At 35.6% G+C, this 19,008-nt stretch overlaps 1 protein-coding gene across 1 annotated transcript; it reads right to left on the bottom strand.

Moving 5' to 3' along the window:
• Nucleotides 1–6,295: 6,295 nt before the first annotated feature.
• emx2 (empty spiracles homeobox 2) lies at nt 6,296–12,273 on the bottom strand. Its single transcript, XM_088635468.1, has 3 exons — nt 11,598–12,273; nt 9,467–9,651; nt 6,296–7,460 (listed from the first exon to the last, which is right to left on the bottom strand). Exons 1-3 carry the CDS (start codon nt 11,986–11,988, stop codon nt 7,293–7,295), a joined length of 744 nt encoding a protein of 247 aa, XP_088491594.1. The 5' UTR covers nt 11,989–12,273; the 3' UTR covers nt 6,296–7,292.
• Nucleotides 12,274–19,008: the final 6,735 nt, after the last annotated feature.

Below are 19,008 nucleotides of genomic sequence, written 5' to 3'. Positions count from 1 at the left end.
CATATTTCTTTGATTACGTACGCATAAAATGTGGATTTACTGCTTTCTTAAGAAAGAGTGAATGAAGTATTTTCCTAATAAGTTTTTTTTTTCCAGATTGAACTACTAGAAGGCATTGCCTTGTATCTCTGAAGTTTTATGGCCTCGTGTCCTCGTTTAAGCTTGTGCTGAGATAACTACAGTAAGAATGCATGCAATAAAATTAATATTTTATGTTGCATAACAGTGAAAAATAAAAGAAGCACATTCAGCATGTAACATAAATGAAACAACATATGGAATATTTTTTAACATTAGACAATGAATATAGTTAACGGTAGACTGTATTACTACCAAGCTGTGAAAAACATATAAAACACATTTTTAGCCATTAAAAAGAACAGTAGTCCTAAAGTAGGTTGTTTTTTTTCTTATTCATTGTATTTAACAATGCTACATGTGATAAATGTGAAGGGAACGGGTGGGTGATTAAATACAGTTCCGTTCCCCGGACTGTTTAATATGAAAGACGGAGCCTGTTTTGGCCAGAATTCCAGCCTAATTCATAGTGCTGAAGCCTGTAAAGCAGAGGGCATAACGGCATTCGCTTGAAAAATGTCTGCTTGCTAATGCAAAATCTCATAAATAACTAATTTATCCGCATTATTATTATTATTATTATTATTATTATTATTATTATTATTATTATTATTATTACACCAATTTTCACCATAGGTTTATTACTTTACGCAGTTCAAAGGATATGGTATTTGGTAAATGACGGTTTAAAAGCAGCCAAACCAATTGTCAGAGGAAAATACAAAGGGTGACTTACAAAAAAAAAAAAGCTCTCAACTACCTTGAGTGCAAGGGTCCAATCATAAAACGAAAGGGGAGGGGGGGGGGATTTCTGCATTAATTAGTAAAAAAGGTTATGGTCTTTAATTATTCAACTATATGCGTTTATAACCCCCTACAGTCTAGACCAGTAGTCTCCCTGTTTCGCATTTCACATCTTTGAATCGCGCGTATCGTTTACTTCAATAAATTCACCAACACTGACATGCTTTAATCAAGCGTTTCTTTTAAAATATTGAACATTATATTATATACATTACTAAGCTGCAGGTCTGAGTACGGTAATAATAAATGTTGCCATTTTACTTCAGACATGCCTATCATTATCAGAGCAATTCTTACCTCTGCCCGGGCAAAGAATGTACCAGATTAACTGTAGTGTAGGCTATTTGGTGTGAATAAGCTGTCCTGTTTGGAATTCCACATAACACTATAGTTAGATAGTTAACTACCAAAGCAAATTTCAAAGTCATGCTTTTTAAGTATTTTTTTTAATCTGGTAAAACAATGATAGACTCTGTAGTCCCTTTCTAAAGTAAAGGTTGCAAAGAAAAGCATCAGCAATTTGCCACATTTAATAATAATGTGTTATACTGTATATAAAATACTACCATTAAATATATCTTCATTTTATTGGTCAGCTACCCGTTATGATCTATTTGATTAGAAAAACGAACACATAAATAAGGTCTTCTCGAGAAAAACTGTCTCATTGAATATTTTGGGGGGTTTCAAAAAGGCTTCCCCTTCGTAAATAATACACAAAGTGAGAAACTCAATCCAAGATACTAGAATGTTTAATTCATCATTATGCGAGCTAATTGGAGGGTGATTATATGGTAATTGCTCATTAGCGGTGTATATTTATCGCTGTACCTTATGTCAAGGCCATGGGAATTGTGTAGAGTTTGTTCTCTCATTTCAAGGATCAGTTTCAGAAGCAATTGGTGAAACGGGCTAGATCAAGTTTTTTTCTTGACGTCAGGTTCCGCCAGCAGGACCGGAGATCTAAGCTATAAATATTAGCTCAAAAAGCGTGGACTGGGTAGGAGCCGGTAGTCTACGTGCTGTGGGGGTGATGTAGAGGATGCCGTTAGCGCTGTGTATTAGAGAAAGGGAAACGTTTGGGCACGCTCTAAGATCAAAGACTTAAGGAAGCAGTCGTGAAAGACAAGAAAGAAAACTTTCAGGAAGAGGAGAACTAGGAGAAAATGATGTTTTGTTCTCGCTTAGGTTACTGACCCTAATAACATTCTGTAATGGTTATCTAATAAACAAGGATATTGTTGTCAGGGGTATGTACAGTATATTTCTCTATCCGTAAGAGGTCTACACCCGAAATATTACATGGCTTTCATTGCAGAATATTTGAATCGCAGGATAAATTAATCTGCTTAGATATCATCTTAATATAAGATTATATATATTATATGAAGGGGTATTTAACAAAAGACAAAAAGATTATGAAATTAGAAAGCGGGGAAATGTCTTGTTATGCGCTTTCAAATACCATGTTGCTGATTTTTTAAACCGGCACTAATGTTTTACTTTCAACTTTGTAAAAGTTCGGGTTGTCTTAGTGAATACTTGAAGGGTTTAAACATTGAAATCTCAGATATTAATTTATCCTTCTCAATAAAGATACGAGAGATTTCTCCCACCTGGTCAGATTCGAAATGTTCAAATTAGCTTTTGTTTGTAGTGTTCAGAACGACACGCCTCACTTTTGTGGTTATTTCAAAGAGAACAATTAACGGAGAGGCTAGACGATTAATAGTTTCCCAGTCTGTAAGCGTGACAGAGTTAAACCGTTTTAGCTATTAAGAATGTCCCGCCAGGACAAGGTATCGCGCAGAGCAGGGTTAGATCTCGGGTCACTGGGTTCTCAATACGCCCATTTCCAACGCACAGCGGGATTGTTTGGAGAAGTCAATCAATTGATAGATGAGGTCTAAGTCATTACTAAACTCTGATAAAGTAAGTAAAGGGTATAGGAAATGAGAGGGCACTGGTACATTCAGCTTACCTATCTACAGAAAATCGATCTATGAAAACGATCTGACAGAGACGCTTTACACGGGTCCAGGTTTTCTTCTGATTCCCTGGTCCACGTTTGTGCGGCAGAATTCCGAAGACTTCGCATCAACTTGCTGAATCGTAAATTCATTCCAACTGCTTTCTGTGGATTATAAATACGCTTTCATATTCAGGTACATCATCACGTATTTCAAACAGATTGCAACGAATCCGTTCTCTGTAACTAAAACCTAGTTTCAAACAGCAACCACTCATAAACATTTGTGTTCGTACTGGGAACAGTGGAATCAACAAATATCACAACAATGTGTTTTGTTAACAAATGTCTATTTTGGGACAGAAGTATTAAAAATATGTTGTATCATATTGTTGTTCAAACAATTGTTCTTGTTTGGCAGTATATTGCGTTATTTAAACAACAATGTGCACTGTTGCTTTTTGAATACTGCACGAATGCAGCAACAACAGTTTTACAGAAGAGTAGAAGTTTTGAAAAACGTTGTCTAGGTTTCTACCACGTATAAGCGTATAAGGAACCCCGCAATAAAAGTGCAACTATACACACGATTCTTGTTCGATTTTTTTTTTTTTGGGGGGGGGAGATATGGGTAAACGGATTGTGAATCTTTGCTACTACATTGCCTTATAGCAGAGATAACACATGTCAAAATCAATGTGTCAGTTTATCTGAAATATAGTTTTATAGCTTATAATTTAATTTTGGAAGTACCGGAGTACTCTAGGACATGGGTAGCAGGCAGGACTCACGCACTGTACACTGCGCAGCGAGTTGTAAGTCGCGTTGTGTTACTTTTAGCACTGAAATATCAAAGGAATTAAAATACAGATTTTTTGTTACTACTACGTGTCAAATAGTCATATCAAACGCAAAATAGATTGAAAGCAATAAATCAGCCCAGAAATATGCTACTAAATGTTTTGCTTTCAAAGTACCCAAGGAGAATTTAGGTAGGCAAATAAAATAAAAACTGGAGGGTGTGGTGTACAGTCACACAGAACATAACACTAGAATATTTCAGTTCAAGACAAAGAAAAATATGCCTTTTATTTTTGTAGCCAATTAAATACATAAGATGCAAAACAGGATATAGACGCATCCAAATGAAGAAGAAAAAAATTAATAAACTAAACGAAACGCTAATGAGGGGGCTGTCCCGTCTATTGAGGAAGAGAGAGGGGAGAAAGTGCGCCAAATTTGTTTGCAGTGGATCAAGGCTCGCCGCCTTTGCTGCACTTTCTTTATCTTAATTCCAACTTGAAAAGATATAATTATCTAGTTTGAACAGAGCCGCTATCAAATCCTTCTTTAGGCAGAGAAGGGAAAAGCTAGAGTGGATTGCAGCGCTCTGAGCTGCTTGGTGTAGCCCGAGATAGGAGTAATGAAGTTGTGGAGTCCTGAGATACAAAGGGCATTAACCTCATTAGCATGAAACCTTTTCTTCTAACTATTGTGGGACCCTTTCAGCCTCCTAATCCCCCTATTTCAAAGCTGGGTTTGTAATAAAGCTTTTAGGGGGTTTTCAAAGCTAATGGTATTCTCTGAAGATTTTTATTGCCGTTATAGCGCACAGACCGCTTTAAAATTTCCCTCATGGTTGTATGTTTAGCTCATGTACGAAAGAAAAACCAAAAGCAAAGAAAAAAAACATCTTAATAAAATTGAAAAACAATACTTTGCTACTGAAAAAATATTTAAGTTGGATTTGATTTGGTATCTTTAGGTAACGTTCAACTGAGGGAATATTATAACCATGGCACTTATTTTTTTTACAATAATGTAAATATGTCTTTATGTATACACACGTGTACAATTTGCATGTATAGTCTGCACAGAGACTGCCACATGCAGCTGTTGTACTGTTGACTGTTCTCTAAACGCAAATGTTCTAGAGCACTTTGCTCCTTTGCATGCTTTGTCTTTTGCAGGAAAAACGTCAAAAAACAGAAATTGTAGTTTCATCGAATTTCGACGTTAGATAATAGGCTGCCGTAAATACCAGTTGTTATGTTTCCTTTGTTTCAGTGTTCTTTTGCGTCTGGGGTATGATTGTTATTACGTGGTGCGTGATTTATTCCCTAGTATCTTTTAAGGTATACTTGCAAGATAGAAGTTATATACTTTATAAGAAACGAAATCGTTGTGAAGTTCGTGGCTTGGCTCAGTGTAGTCAACGTGGATTGTAAGTATTACCGCAACTTCCCAAAAATAGGGAATGTCCTCCCTATTTTTATTATGATGAGTACTTTTTGAACCGGTGCACCATGTTGCTAGTGTGTGTGTCTGGATTGCGCATTGTGTTTTCAACTCGTCAGAGACCTCCTCCTGCGCTATGTGTAGGATGCTTTAATAAATTTTAAATAGTTACATTGTTAACTAGGGTAAGGATGCATGTTTTGTTTATAACGCAACACTTTGCATTTGACAGTGAAATACAAGTATGATGGCGAATTCATTCTGTTCTATGAATCTAACTGATTCGCGATTACATTTAAAAAAAAATCTATTTACAAATAATGTTTAAATGTTAAATTGAAGAACCAGCGCGTGCATGCATATCCAAATCAAGGCAGTCAAATACACGACTTCAAACAAAGCTTCTATTTTTGCTGCACATTGTAACCTTCCCTTATCACATCGTAAGGGGTAGTCAGATTGTCCTAAATTATGTCCAACCAAGCCCCCCTGGATCCATGGATTAAGAGATTAAAGCGAACCACTGGGCAATGCATCCCCTTTCCCCCTCATATTACTCGTATGATAATTGCCTAAACTGATTTGCACTTTCACAAAAGCTCGCAGGACTCTTTGTAGCTTGAACAGAGCAGACGTTGCTCCTCTATCAATGGAAATAAAACTGATTAATGCCGTCTATCAGGATAAGAAGCAAATGAAGCATGAAAAAACAACCACTTGCCCCAGAAAACGGAGCTTTTTATACTCGAGAACTGGTAACAGCATTCTTGAAACGTTACATTTTTTACCATTTCTGTTTAACCGCCACTTATTTTCACTCTGATGTATAATCCCTGCGTTGAAAAAAGCACACAAATATCTCAAAATAATCTGATGATAAACTCCATTGCCGCGAGAAAACTACTTTAATCCACATTTACTTATAATTAACTGCACTAATGGCTATTATCAAATAACATGGAGGATAAAGGGGAATAAATGCAGTCGTGTCTGCGCTACCTAAATTGTAGATTCAAAAAAGAGAAAGAATCAGTGGATATCTGTTCATTTCTGAAGCTTTCCTCAAATGCCCACAGGAATTACTCCGAATTGCATGGAATATTTGCTTTTCTAAAAGAAATGTTAAACGTAAAGCCTTGTCTCTCGATCAGCTTCATTCTAAAAAAATAAAAAATAAACCTCTAATCTGGAATAAAAAATCCATAATTTTACTCTGAGCAGCATATTGATAAAACTTTATTGACAAAATATTGACAATGACATACTTCTTGGAAGTATACTTTGTGTTAAAATTGTAGCAAACTTAACACAAAACACAAAAATATTTACATTCTGGTAAAAGAGGACTTAACAGAAACATCGTTAACTTTTAGTACCTCTATACATGGAATACGCTCAGTGCTTGAGATCTTGCTGCCCGTATGGCCGTCAAAAATTACATTTAGTCCTTCGTGGCAACTTATAGAGGGGCAAGTCCTGCCAATAACAATGTCGCACCAAGGTTACGGAGACATGGTAAAGCTTTAGGTTAAAGGGGAATGTCCTGAATACTTTAATTTATAGGACTCGATTTGTGGTGTATTATAGTAAACTTTCAAAAAGTTGTATTTTAAAAAACACTATAACGCAGCACTGCTACTTCATATTGCTTTCACAATCACTTTGACACGAGAAGTAATTCATAGACTGCACACTGTTGTAAAAAAAGGAAGAAGCACACATAACGTCTCTTTTGAACATAAAATTAAATTTTAAAACAACCTCCTTTAAAAAAGAAATTAAAAAATCTTTCGGCTACCATGCAATTCAAGTTTAGTTTACAAAAACAGGTGTGAGTTTTGGTTTCTGTGTGAAGCGTTCATCTTTAGTTTAGAATAAAAAAAATCTCAGAAGTGCAAATGTCCGATGTGAACTGGAGTTTTGTAGGTGGTGTTTGGTGGTGGTATGGGGGGCTTGGTGTTTAAGTGGACTGCGTAAAATGTAATACCTGTCAATCATCTCGCCTTGGTGCTTTGAATTTGATTGACAGTTCCATGCCAGGGTTCTGCCAGCAGTGCCACAGTTTGGACCTCTCTCACCCTCAGCTGCCGTTTCCCAAAGAATAGTATTTTTGATGGTAGTCTTTACCCTTTAATTCTGCAACACAGCACTCTTGCTCGTGTTATCCTTCACGCCGCTGTCCCCAGGTTCTGATAACCAGTCTTTAATCGTCCGAAGTGACGTCAATTTCCTCGGGGCTCGACTGCTTGGTCGCAAGCCTCCACCGATTGATGTGATGGGTCCCCTTCTTTTTCTGTTGGGAATCTGAGCCTTCCTCTTCCAATTTCTGTCGTTTAAATTTCGTTCTTCTGTTCTGAAACCACACTTTTACCTGATGAGAGAGGAAAAAAAACAACACATTGACATTTCAGTGTGAACTGTATCGGTGTTAAGGACATTGAAAAAGGTTAAATTAATCTAAAAAGTGTTCGGGTGCAACGCTTGTCCCCGACTGCAGATTGAGAATGCTATTATCGTACCGTGAAAAGCACTGCGAATGTTTTGTATTTGTGTTTAATAGCAGGATATTTATTACTTAGCTTCCCTCCCCTAACATACAAAAACACAGACACGTGTGTTGGAGAGGGCGCTGGTTGTGAAACTGCGTGATCGATTTTGTCTCGTTTACTAACATTTGCACATTCGCTTCTGAGCTTTTAAACTATTGTTCACCATTGCTTCCTCTCTCTAGAAGACCGTTTTCCCATTTGAGAAGTCAATGATACTTATCACAAAATGGTGGATTAGTTTTCAGAAAAAAAAAACACTGGAGTTAAAACATCTAGAATACGAAAGCAATAAACAGAAACACAAACAGCTCAAACGAAACGTTTGTTTCTGGTTCACCTGTACTAAATCCACAGAGACCACCACGTATAATCTGTCCTTTGTAATGTACTCAGCGAGTGCATTAAATACATAACCTTACTTCTGTGTCAGGTAGTGGGCTCACCTGATCTACCTTTAGCAGGTTGAATTCCAAATTAAGGTTGTATCCTTTTGATGATTAAAACCCATTACGTTCCACGTTATATATCAAATGTAAATAGAAACGCACGCGCCAGGGCAATTAAAATCGGCAATATTTTATATTTTGTACCACAAGTAAGAATACTTTAAAGGATGTTAAAATCTTATAGGTTGTCCAAAGAAAGTACAAAATAAAAAGGGTTTGGCATATTTCTTATTGGAATTCGCTTATCTAATTTTAAAACATTATTCATATTATACAAAAGTCTGTGATCTGAGAGGCTGGTCTAGAATAAAGGTACGTTTAATTTGCTTTCACACTCCTAATTGAAGGGGATGCCAGTTCATTTCTCTAGACTGATTTCCAAAAGGACCTCGTTTGTAAAAGAGCTAGGGCTGACACTGGGACAAAAGACCCCGACCGGTCTACAACCAACCAGCACAAAGACCACCTTAAATACAGCTCGCCGGGGGGAAATTAATTCTGACCGCTCCCTGCTTTAAAATATCTCCTAGAAAACCGACACAACCTTTTTTTGCCTCAAAGACCCTTTCAAAAACAATGACATCAAAACCAAGTTTGCCCCCAAAAAGGGGGTTACAACATAATCCCGTGCAAAATAAAATAAAAAACAACAGAAAGATCATACGAGAGAGAAGATTACAGACGGGTCACTCATCATTAGAAACTTCTGTCTCTGACATGTAAAAACTCATAAAAATATGAATCAACTGACCCGGATCTCTCTATCTTTGTCTAATTAGGGACTGACAATTTCACTCAACGAATAACGAAATATTTAATAATACTAATAACAATAATAATAATAACGTGATCAAGGACATATTTAATAGGTTGTGTATTAAAGTTTTGTTTTCTAAAATCTAGATTTTATGTTTTAGTTAAACAAAATATAAATATTTTTTTTATTTTTCCTTTAAATCGAATCTCAACATTAGCTTTTTAATTTAAATTTAAAAATTATATTTTGTGCATTCTAGATCGGCATTGAAATTTCGAATTTAAACTCGACTGCGCAGAAGAGACGAGGTCTCTTTGCGGCAATTCCGCGGCCTGTCCACAGCTTTTCAATGAAGTAATCTTTCAACAGCCTAAGTCTGTAGAGTGCATCATACAAAGAAAACAAACCAAAAAACATCAAGAAATTGGTTGTGTACACTTGCAATATCTACTATTCTAATATTGTGAATCAGGTCTTCTTTAAGGTATTCTGTAAAAGCCGCGAGACAATTTTCTCTTTCGACTTAATCAACATTTGTGTATCAAAAACATTTTAGTATACCGTTAGGGAGGGTATACCTGTATATATACGTTTCGTTTTTGCGCTCCGCGAAATATTTTCTTACCTGAGTTTCTGTGAGACTAAGGCTGTGTGCAAGTTGTTTTCTTTCTGCACCAACAACATAGTGATTTTTTTCAAAAGCGTGCTCCAGCCGCAGTAGCTGAGAAGGTGAGAACGCTGTCCGAATCCGTTTGGGTTTTCTGGCCAGTGCATTATGTAAAAGGAAGCTTTCCGGGCTTGTTTCGTTCCCTGTATAGCAACAAGAAAGATAGCAATTAGGTTTCCTTTTCTTTCAGACTGACAACATTCAATTCCACTTTTAAGTGATAGCCTGTGATTACACTGTCTTTGACTTACAGCCTCTTTTATTTCCCGATTCACAAAACAAAGACTAAAATCGACTGCATTAAGAAATGCGCGCACACGTATGCACACAAAAGGTTAATTAAAAATAACCAGCTTTTTCCCCTTGGTAAACTTCACCACCGCCGCAGTTCTTATATATATTATTTTCCGCTAATCAACGGTGATATTTCATATCCAATCGATGAAATGCTGTTTTTGATCGGTAGAACCCTGCATTTGGAAAATATGAATTTTAATAATTGGACTTAAAACATTTAAAATTAAAATGATCTGTGTACATTTGTTCATTTTTTTAAAGTTGTTAGTCTAAATATATATTTAGCCACTCAACGTGCCAGCGACTTGTGTTCATACATAATATGGCTTATATATATATCTTTGGAGTGACAGCTGAGGTGCGCTTACTTTCATTAACAGTGCCAAACTGAACTCAAAAGCGCACAACGAATTTACAAGGTTGGTCTGTACCTTTTACTTTCACCAAGGGAGTTTGCTACAAATACGTATAGAAGTAAAACGAAGGGCTGGTCTCGTTTTGAACACGCATACCCGTTTATAAAAATAATAGAACATTTCAAAGATGTCTGCAAGGGCCATAGTAAATTTATACAAGTAACACCAGGTTTGCATTATTATTGGTGCTTTTATGACAGTGATGGTACTGGGTTAGATGAGTAGGTTCTGAAATATTTTAGACTTAAGCTCAGGTGCTTTACAATTCAAGTGTCAGCGTTAACTTAAATAGTTTTGTTATACTTTACTTCAAAGTGTTAAATTGATGTATTTCATAGGATAATATTTGACATCCGATTAGCCTGAACGCATGAACTTCAAAAAAGCAAGAGTAAGCGCAAAGAATGTTAAAACTGTGCAGATCTAACGTTTCATTATTACAGTTAAAGTTATTATTATTACTTTTGAATTACAATAAAGACTACAATTTCAGTCGGAAGGGAAAAAAAACGCTACCCCAAAAAACTGAAACACTTATAAGAATATTAACATCTAGTTAAAAACACCACTTGTATTAATAATATTTGCATGGATCATTCTGAGCTTTTAATTAAAAGTAAATCGAATTTCTTTTAAATGGAACAGAAATGTAAACTTTCGTTTCATAGATTTTCTATTACCATTGTCGTCTTGTAGATGATCTTCAAACGAATAATGTTTCTACTTTACAAACCAAAAACATAGTATATACATCAATACGATTACAGGAAATTCAAAGGGATATTTTCTTTTAAATATTTGAGAATATCTGCGGCCTTTCTGTTCGACGTTCTTTCATATATAATAAAACCGACTTCAAATAAATTAAATTCCTAAAATAGAGTCCAGATGAAAATGGAAGTTAAACCCACTACTTAATGTATGCGGCCCTACTAACAGTACATGCCACAAGATGTATTTCGCAATAAAGACACAGAACCTTATACTTCCCCACACTAATGAACTTAATAAGTTAAAATTAACTTGGAATCTAAAGTTTAGGACTGCCTACAATACAATTTTCCCCAGATCACATTCCTCGTCCTTTCTTAAAAATATATTTAGCACTTAAAATAACCAGAAATAACACAATAGTTTTTAGTATTTTTTTCTCGACTTTCAAAAAAGGCCTGGTGAAAATGTTTTCATGAAATGTTAATTATATATGTACAACGTAAATTAAGACTTCTTTTGGCCTAAAATATAATTTATTTTAATGTTTGAAGTTTAAATCTTTCATGGCACGCGTTCAAACACAGTCATATCACAATCTTGTCCACATATACTTGATACGTTAAAGCTATATTGAAAAGATAACAGAATAAACACAGTCCTACCTTGAAATCTATGTCCCAGATATCTATATCTATGTATTAGCCACGGATAGAAAGTTGAGGGGTCCCTTTGCTGACTGGCAAAAAGTGGGTGAGGGCTGTGAGAGGAAGAAAGGGGGTGAGCAGCCAAAGCGTGCGGAGGGGGCACGGGATGAACCGGGACTGCGGAGTTTGGAGGATGTGAAACCGCCTCAGCGAACACCAAGTCCGGATTAGAGTAGACGCCCCTGCCGCTGGAATGGAAGCCGTTCAAAAACGGGTTCATCTGGGTTGAATTTGCATAGCTGAGGGCTGCTGGTCTGATGGGCTCCTCGGATCTCGAAGCCGGCAGTGGATTATCCTTCGCTACCAACGATTCTATCGTAAAACACCTCTTCGGTGTTGGTTGAAACATGGTTTACCAGTCTAAAGATCCCCCAGCGCAAGTCTCAAAAACAGGCAATCTCGTTAAAAATACTCCACGCAAGATGAAAGTTTCTGCTGTGATTAAGTAAGGAAAGCAACAGAAAGCAGGTAGAAGGGTAAAAGTCTTCAGAAAGGTGGTCGACTAGTCCACAGACAATCCATGGATGTGATCAGTTCTTCTCCAGTTGTGCAAACGATTTGTTAGTTCATGAGCCTAATTAGTGCTGGAATCACATAAACAGCTTCCTCTGAAGCCTGTAATGGCTTGATGATTGGTCGCTATTACTCGCCTTAAGGTTGAGGGAAGACTCTTGACTAAGTGCGTCAAAAGGAACACTGAGCACGGAGAGGCGGATTCAAGGAAAACGGAATGGATTCGTTCAGAACCAGACCTACAGCAATTTACATACACGGCAGAGCCAGTAGAAAACCAGGAGCGATTTCATCAAGTTTAAGTGCATATACATTAATGAGGGTATGCTATAATCCAGTTTCTATTTTTAATCTTTTAAAGGTAAAGGTTTAAATTGAGCGATCATTTAAGAAGAGGATGCTTATATGGATTTAAAAATTTACATGATGCTCCAAAAGGTATTTTATGTCTTATGAAAACAGCTGGTCAAAAGAAAAGGAAGGTAGATTTATATTTACTTAAGGAACTTGTTATGCTTGGCATTTCTTGGGGTTTGTATATCACATAGCACAGCGTGTTATCATTTTTACAGTTGTTTTGGCGCGTTGTCTAACTTGTTTCAGCCTTTTTAATTTTTATTTTTATTTTGAGACGAACCCCGGTACCGCTTATTCTGATGTTTTAATACCACTTTGTTTCCAATTTTTTTTCTCTCTCTCTCTCTCCGCGTTTTCTAGTTCTCCGACCGTTTTGGGATTAATTTGGGGGTGAAGACTCCTGTGTTTCTATTGGCCGGAGCGCTGGGAAGAGGCTGATTAGATCCACACAGTGTTTGCTGCTGTTTGTTTGTTGGTAGTTAAGAATCTATTATCCATTCATCAGTCACTCAATTTTACTAAATAACATTGCTTATACGTGTAGCACTTGAAGGTATTTTCTGCCTTTATAATTCTAAAATAAAGTTTGCCTATTGGCAGAGTAACTGTCTATAACTGTACATAATTCACAGGAGGTGTCGTTGTGTGGGTATGAACATACATGTATAAGATGTTTACGTAGAGACGTGAATAATGAAATGCACATTATCACACCCTTTAAGATTATGTTAGCTTTTAAGTTATTGTGTTTCACGACATAACTGTCCACTCAGGGACAGAGTATCAGAGCTCGGAATTTTCTAAAAAGGACTTATTGTTCAAAATCTCCCATATTAAAAGCAACACGAAATGATATTGTATCATATACGTAATGTCACCCATAAGGCACGAGACATGAACGCAATTTAATTTTGTAATTTTGAACACTATTTTGGAAAAATTAGTTTAGGAAATGAAAGGTAATAGACACGGATACGTTTTCAGTACCTATGGTTGAGACATTAGAGCAATGAAGCAGGTCTTTTTAAAAGCAAATCCACCGGAATTGAGTTGCTACATAAACCTTGGGATATTGTGAGACGTGCTAAAATGCCCAGTTAATACCATGTGTTTTGAGGAGAGAAAAAGTTAGCGACATGTTAAATTCAATATGTGGTCATTGGACATTAGATATTCTCGACTGAACGTCACTGCGTAATGAAGGTCTGGTGCAATGCTTAGAATTCAGATTCAGTTTTTAAATTATTGGGCCTGTGACTCCAATTATATTGTTTAATTCAAAAACGGTCTCTGCTGAGCCGTCCACACAATACATTACCCGGATACACCTACATAGTAAGTCGTTTGGAGACTAACCCTCGTGCAACTATACCAGTAACATTGTTTTGGAATAAAAAATAAAACACGTAATTTTCAGCAAATATGTCATTTAAAATTCTTAACTTTAGTACAGTCACTTCGGACAATAACCGTGATTAGAAAAAAAAACACATTTGCTTTAGATAGGTTGCGGAAAACGTTTGTTCGAAAACTATTTTCATACCAAAAGCAATGGGTTACTATTAGCCCTATAAAAATCAAAGATTCAAATTTTATTTTTCTGATTTGCATGTATTCAGTTTTTAAATGGTAGCTGTAGAAGCAAACGTATTTTTGATACAATACAGTAAATGCGTGTATGTTGATATTTGTTAATCTATCACCACCACAAATACTACTACTAATAATAATATTAATAACAACAGCAAACTCCAATATAATATTTAACACGGTTAACACACTGGGAAAGGCTTGTCTAAACTCACGTGGAAACTGAGCTGTGTGGTAAATATGCGAATCCGGTACTGTTTCCAATACCAATTTACCCTGGAAACTACACAGTCTCGGAATACTGTACAAACAGGATCGAGACCATGAAAACTAATTAAAATTAGAGGTCTGCAAAGGACAGGAATTAGCAGTTATTGGGGAACAATTAGTCACTTAAATACACAATTCATTGCATTATATTAGCTTTAAATTATCATAAATAGATTTCAGTGTGTTGTGAAAAAATGGTAATTCATGCGTCCTGTTGTAACCTTTGCTAAAGTGCAAAAACTGTCACAGTTTACTGAGCAGGTGGCGTGTTCTTGAATAATGAAAACCGGTTAACTATTTATAAAGCGAGAACATACGTGACTAAAGTTTAACCACTGCTTAAACTAAATCACGCTTTTGCGTAAACGTACTAAGATGTTACCTGAAACAACTCGCCCCCATACAGTTTATTTAAACATTTAAGATAACTTTATCAGAAAACTAGGTTTTGCTTTGTATATTTCATTTTAGACTATTTTAATGCATATAGATGATAACACAGAAACTAAACATTTTTATATTCGAAGACGGGAAAAAATAAAACATAAAAACATCAGTCTTTACACACTAAAACTTTGAACGGGTTATGGAGAAATAAGCCTAGTCGCCAAAATGAAATTAATTTAAAAGAACTTCGCTTTTTGGAGTTACTACCCCTACACGAACCTAGCTTTTACGGAATGGCACATAAACCTCACTTTTTATTTACTTTTGTCTGCTTGTTTCATTTAACGAGTATTTCTAGGTAATTAATTGCCAAGGAGAAGAAATAAATATTTGTAAAATTAGTACCGTTGTAAAATTTGTTGTTGGTGATGATGATCATGATGAAAATTATGAAACTTTTCATTTTAAACAAAGTAAAAAGAATCGGGTTTGTCATTTTGTTACTCGTGTTACCCGTGTTTGGATGTTGAAAATGTTTCTATATTTTTAGCAACTAAAATATCTTGTCTTATAAAACTACATCTTTGATGCTTTTAAGATAGACTTATTAGAATAATCATGACCCCTTACTTAACATAGATTATATTGACTAATACTGTATATCTACAGAATTGTAGTGATAGTAGAAGATATATAGACTGTTGCAAAAGGTACAGACCAGTCTTTTTCTGTATTGCTTATTGACTGTGCGTTGTGCTATCTTTTCTCTTAAAAGGGAAATAACACCGCATATGGTTTATTGAAATAAAATTAATGAATCAGTGTATTTAAAAATAACATATCTGAATTATCATGAAAATAATAATAATATGTAAAACGAGCACAGGCCTGAAGGAGAGAAACAGTAAGAAGTACTTGCTATTTGGGCAGAATTAAATTTTGACAACTACAGTATACTAGCGCCCTCATGTGGACACCTAACTAAAGTGACGGATTGTGTTTATTATTATTAAGACAAGTGACCACAATTATGCTCTCTCTTTGCAAAATAATAGTGCACTGAAGAGCGGAGACAGCTCTTTTAGAATTTATCATGTCAAAATACTTGCGTTTTACATTCCACTGATGTATAAGTCAATTTAAAATAGTTGTGTGTTTTTAATCTTTGTATACTGTACGTGAATCGATTTAACTTGACTCAAAAACCGCCAAACAAGAAACATAGGCCTAAAATACGTCGCTTACGCTAAAAATGCATATAACACTTGAAAAAAACACGTTTTGAGTTAAATGCACGTAGGAAATGTTGACATAATTCTGGGTTAAACAACGTTAAACCCACACGTGATGCTTTTGAAAAATAAAGTGCTGTCCTCTTTTGAATGTAATTCAGTAGAAATGTTCTTGTTGAATCATCTGTAAAATGTGGTTGCATATTTAAATTTCTGTTTTAACAACATATCACTTATAATCGATAAAACTAATCGGTGTCTATCTATAATCTACAATCTATATACAGCCTATATATACAGAAGTCCCTATATAGTCTATAGTTAGATTTTTAAAGGCAGTTATTAAAATTATACCAGTATAAAGTTTTGTGAGGGTGTTGCACGTGGTTCATAACTCTATGAGGTGATGAGCGCAATGAAACTTGGGATTTGTAAGGAACCCTTATGTCGGGAGTACTGTATAACAGAGATAATCTAATGTTTTAAAAATGTAAGGAAGTTGTGTACCACTTAAAAATAAAGTGCCACAAAAATTAACAGATGTTGCAAATATATACCCGAGTACATTTTTGTAATGCATAATAATTTAATTTAATAATAACAAAGCTTAGCTTTCTTTTTTCTGACTGTACTGTAAGACAACCGATGCTCAGCAGATCCTAAATTTTAACACAGCAAATCTTCTATAGGGCAGCATTTAGAATTTAGCATATATATTTGCATGTAATTGTCCTTAACCTTTCTGTTTAGGTTCTATAAATTAATTTAATAATTTCGGTATTGGAGAGATTATTATGTTTCCAAACTGATGGAACGCAACTCATTCAGTCTCTCTGGTCTGCTGCCTTAGCTGCTACATCGTAGGCTGTTAATTTACAGCAATAAACATAACACAACATAACCCAGAACAAAACTTTTCAGCTGTCCTTCAAGAAGAGTGGCGTTTGTTTCAACAAACATAAATGACCAGTGGGAAAGAAAGATATGTAAGGTCATGTATAATTTATATGCAGCCTTATAATTAGTCAATTAGGAAATTTACAAGAGACACGTTTAACTGTTTATTGGTTTTACATATCCTGGGGTAAAACAGCGTTCTCGGCATAAAGTACAGTTTGGTGTACTTCTTGGAAATCTACGCGTTATGACACAATGAGTATCGTACAAGTGTGAGTTTTTAATTTTTCAGTATAAGAACTGCGTTTTGGTGTGTGTACTGTATGTATGTATATGGATGTTACTATAGCTTCGTGTTTTTAGTTTTTCACGTCGTTTGAGATAGATGGAGATAGACAAGTTGGTTTGAGACGTTTACCCTGTTGGAGTGAGCAGATGAGATAACAGCCGAAATTGAATACATAAAGATGATGAAGATCTTAAACTGTTGTTTGCGAAACCGTAGTGTTCTACGGCCTTGGAACACAAGTCTGTACTACTTAGGCCAGTGTGCGTTTTGCAGCAGTTATTTCCTTACAGTAGGTATTAGATTCGAGAGCTGCATTAGATTACAAATCGCAAAGAAATAAGTAAAATTCAGTTCCACTATGAAAAGTAAAAAACGCACTGTGTTTCACACCTGATAGCTCAGCTGCTAAAACTCTTTTATCTTAACAGTCATCGGGTTGTTAACCTACTTGTTCCTGTTTTAAAATAGGCTACTTTTTTCCGTTATCGGACAGATACTTACTCCTGATGAGAGTGTAATCTGGTAATCCGGAGCCTATCGTAAAGCACAAAACGGGATTACAGTTTGAATAGGATACCAGTCCACCGCTGGGCACAGAAAACCGAAAAGACCACTGAGAGAACATGCAAACACCATGCAGAAGACGCCCCGGACAGTTCAGTCTCAGGATGCATGAGTTGAGAAGAGATGCTAACAAAGCGAGGCCATCTTTTTGGCTCATATAATCTTGAGAACATTTTTGAAACATATTCAGATTTCTAAATTGACTTTTCAGGCTACTTTAAACTCTTTGCTGCGATAATTTCGTATAGAGTTAAAGCAAATTAAGTGTCTTATAAAAACTTCAGGTTTAATATTTTAAGCGAGAGGAAAAGGAAATAAATTCTACATTTGTATGGAATTATATAAGTAACTTAAGCCTTTCTTTTTAAAATGTAAGAACAAAGATGGAGGTAATAAAATTATGTCAAGACTGTAGAGTTTTATTATTACCAAAGAAACACTGTACAGTATAAACATGAAAAAGCTAAAAGCTAAGCACAGCGTTACCCGTTTGGTCTTCTGTGATTACATCGATCTGATGTAAATGATCGACATTACTTCAATAGATAAAGTAATCAAATGTATATCGTTATCTCCATTACTACAACATACAGTAAGTGTCTTAAGGATCTTTATAGATCTATTATATCTAAATGTAAACAGAAGGTGAACTGCAGACAGACGCGGCGCTGTTCGCAGATGTTGCTATAATTTTATATGCCTCATATATATGAGAGAAATATAACAAGCAGTAAGGGTTTTCCAACAGATACACATGCCTTCGAATTCATTTTGACAAATGGAAAATTACTTCTATGGCTGTTAAGGATGATTTACTTTATAGCGCAGGATACGTAACAGCTAAAATAAATCTTCAACTGCTAAAATGAACTTGGCGTTTTGTTAACATATTGCGTAGTGCGTAATACGAAAATGTACTGTTTCGCCTTTTTAAAACGAAGACAGTACAATTTTACACAATGGTACAGGTTTAGTTTTATATAGTGCCTTATCACGCGAAAGTGTTCCCAGATAACTGTACATGATAAAAAAAAAACGTTTATGAAAAAATACATTTCGGTTATATGATACACCAAAGCAAAATCGCAAAATGCTTTCAGTTTAAAGTTGTAAGAATCCTACTAAGAATCACGTCCAGTAGATACCCTGGATCAACCAACAAATCTGTATTTTATCACACTTTCAAAACAGTCGATAGCACACAAAATATCTCCTGCAAATACGAATAAATTGTAATGATAAAATGCATCAAGGTGTAAATCATGTAACA

This window comes from Lepisosteus platostomus, chromosome 6 (assembly GCF_059453375.1).
Source record: "Lepisosteus platostomus isolate fLepPlt1 chromosome 6, fLepPlt1.hap1, whole genome shotgun sequence".
Lineage (NCBI taxonomy): Eukaryota > Metazoa > Chordata > Actinopteri > Semionotiformes > Lepisosteidae > Lepisosteus > Lepisosteus platostomus.
The sequence above is the reverse complement of the archived record's forward strand: the minus strand, read 5'-3'. Positions and strand labels throughout refer to the sequence as shown.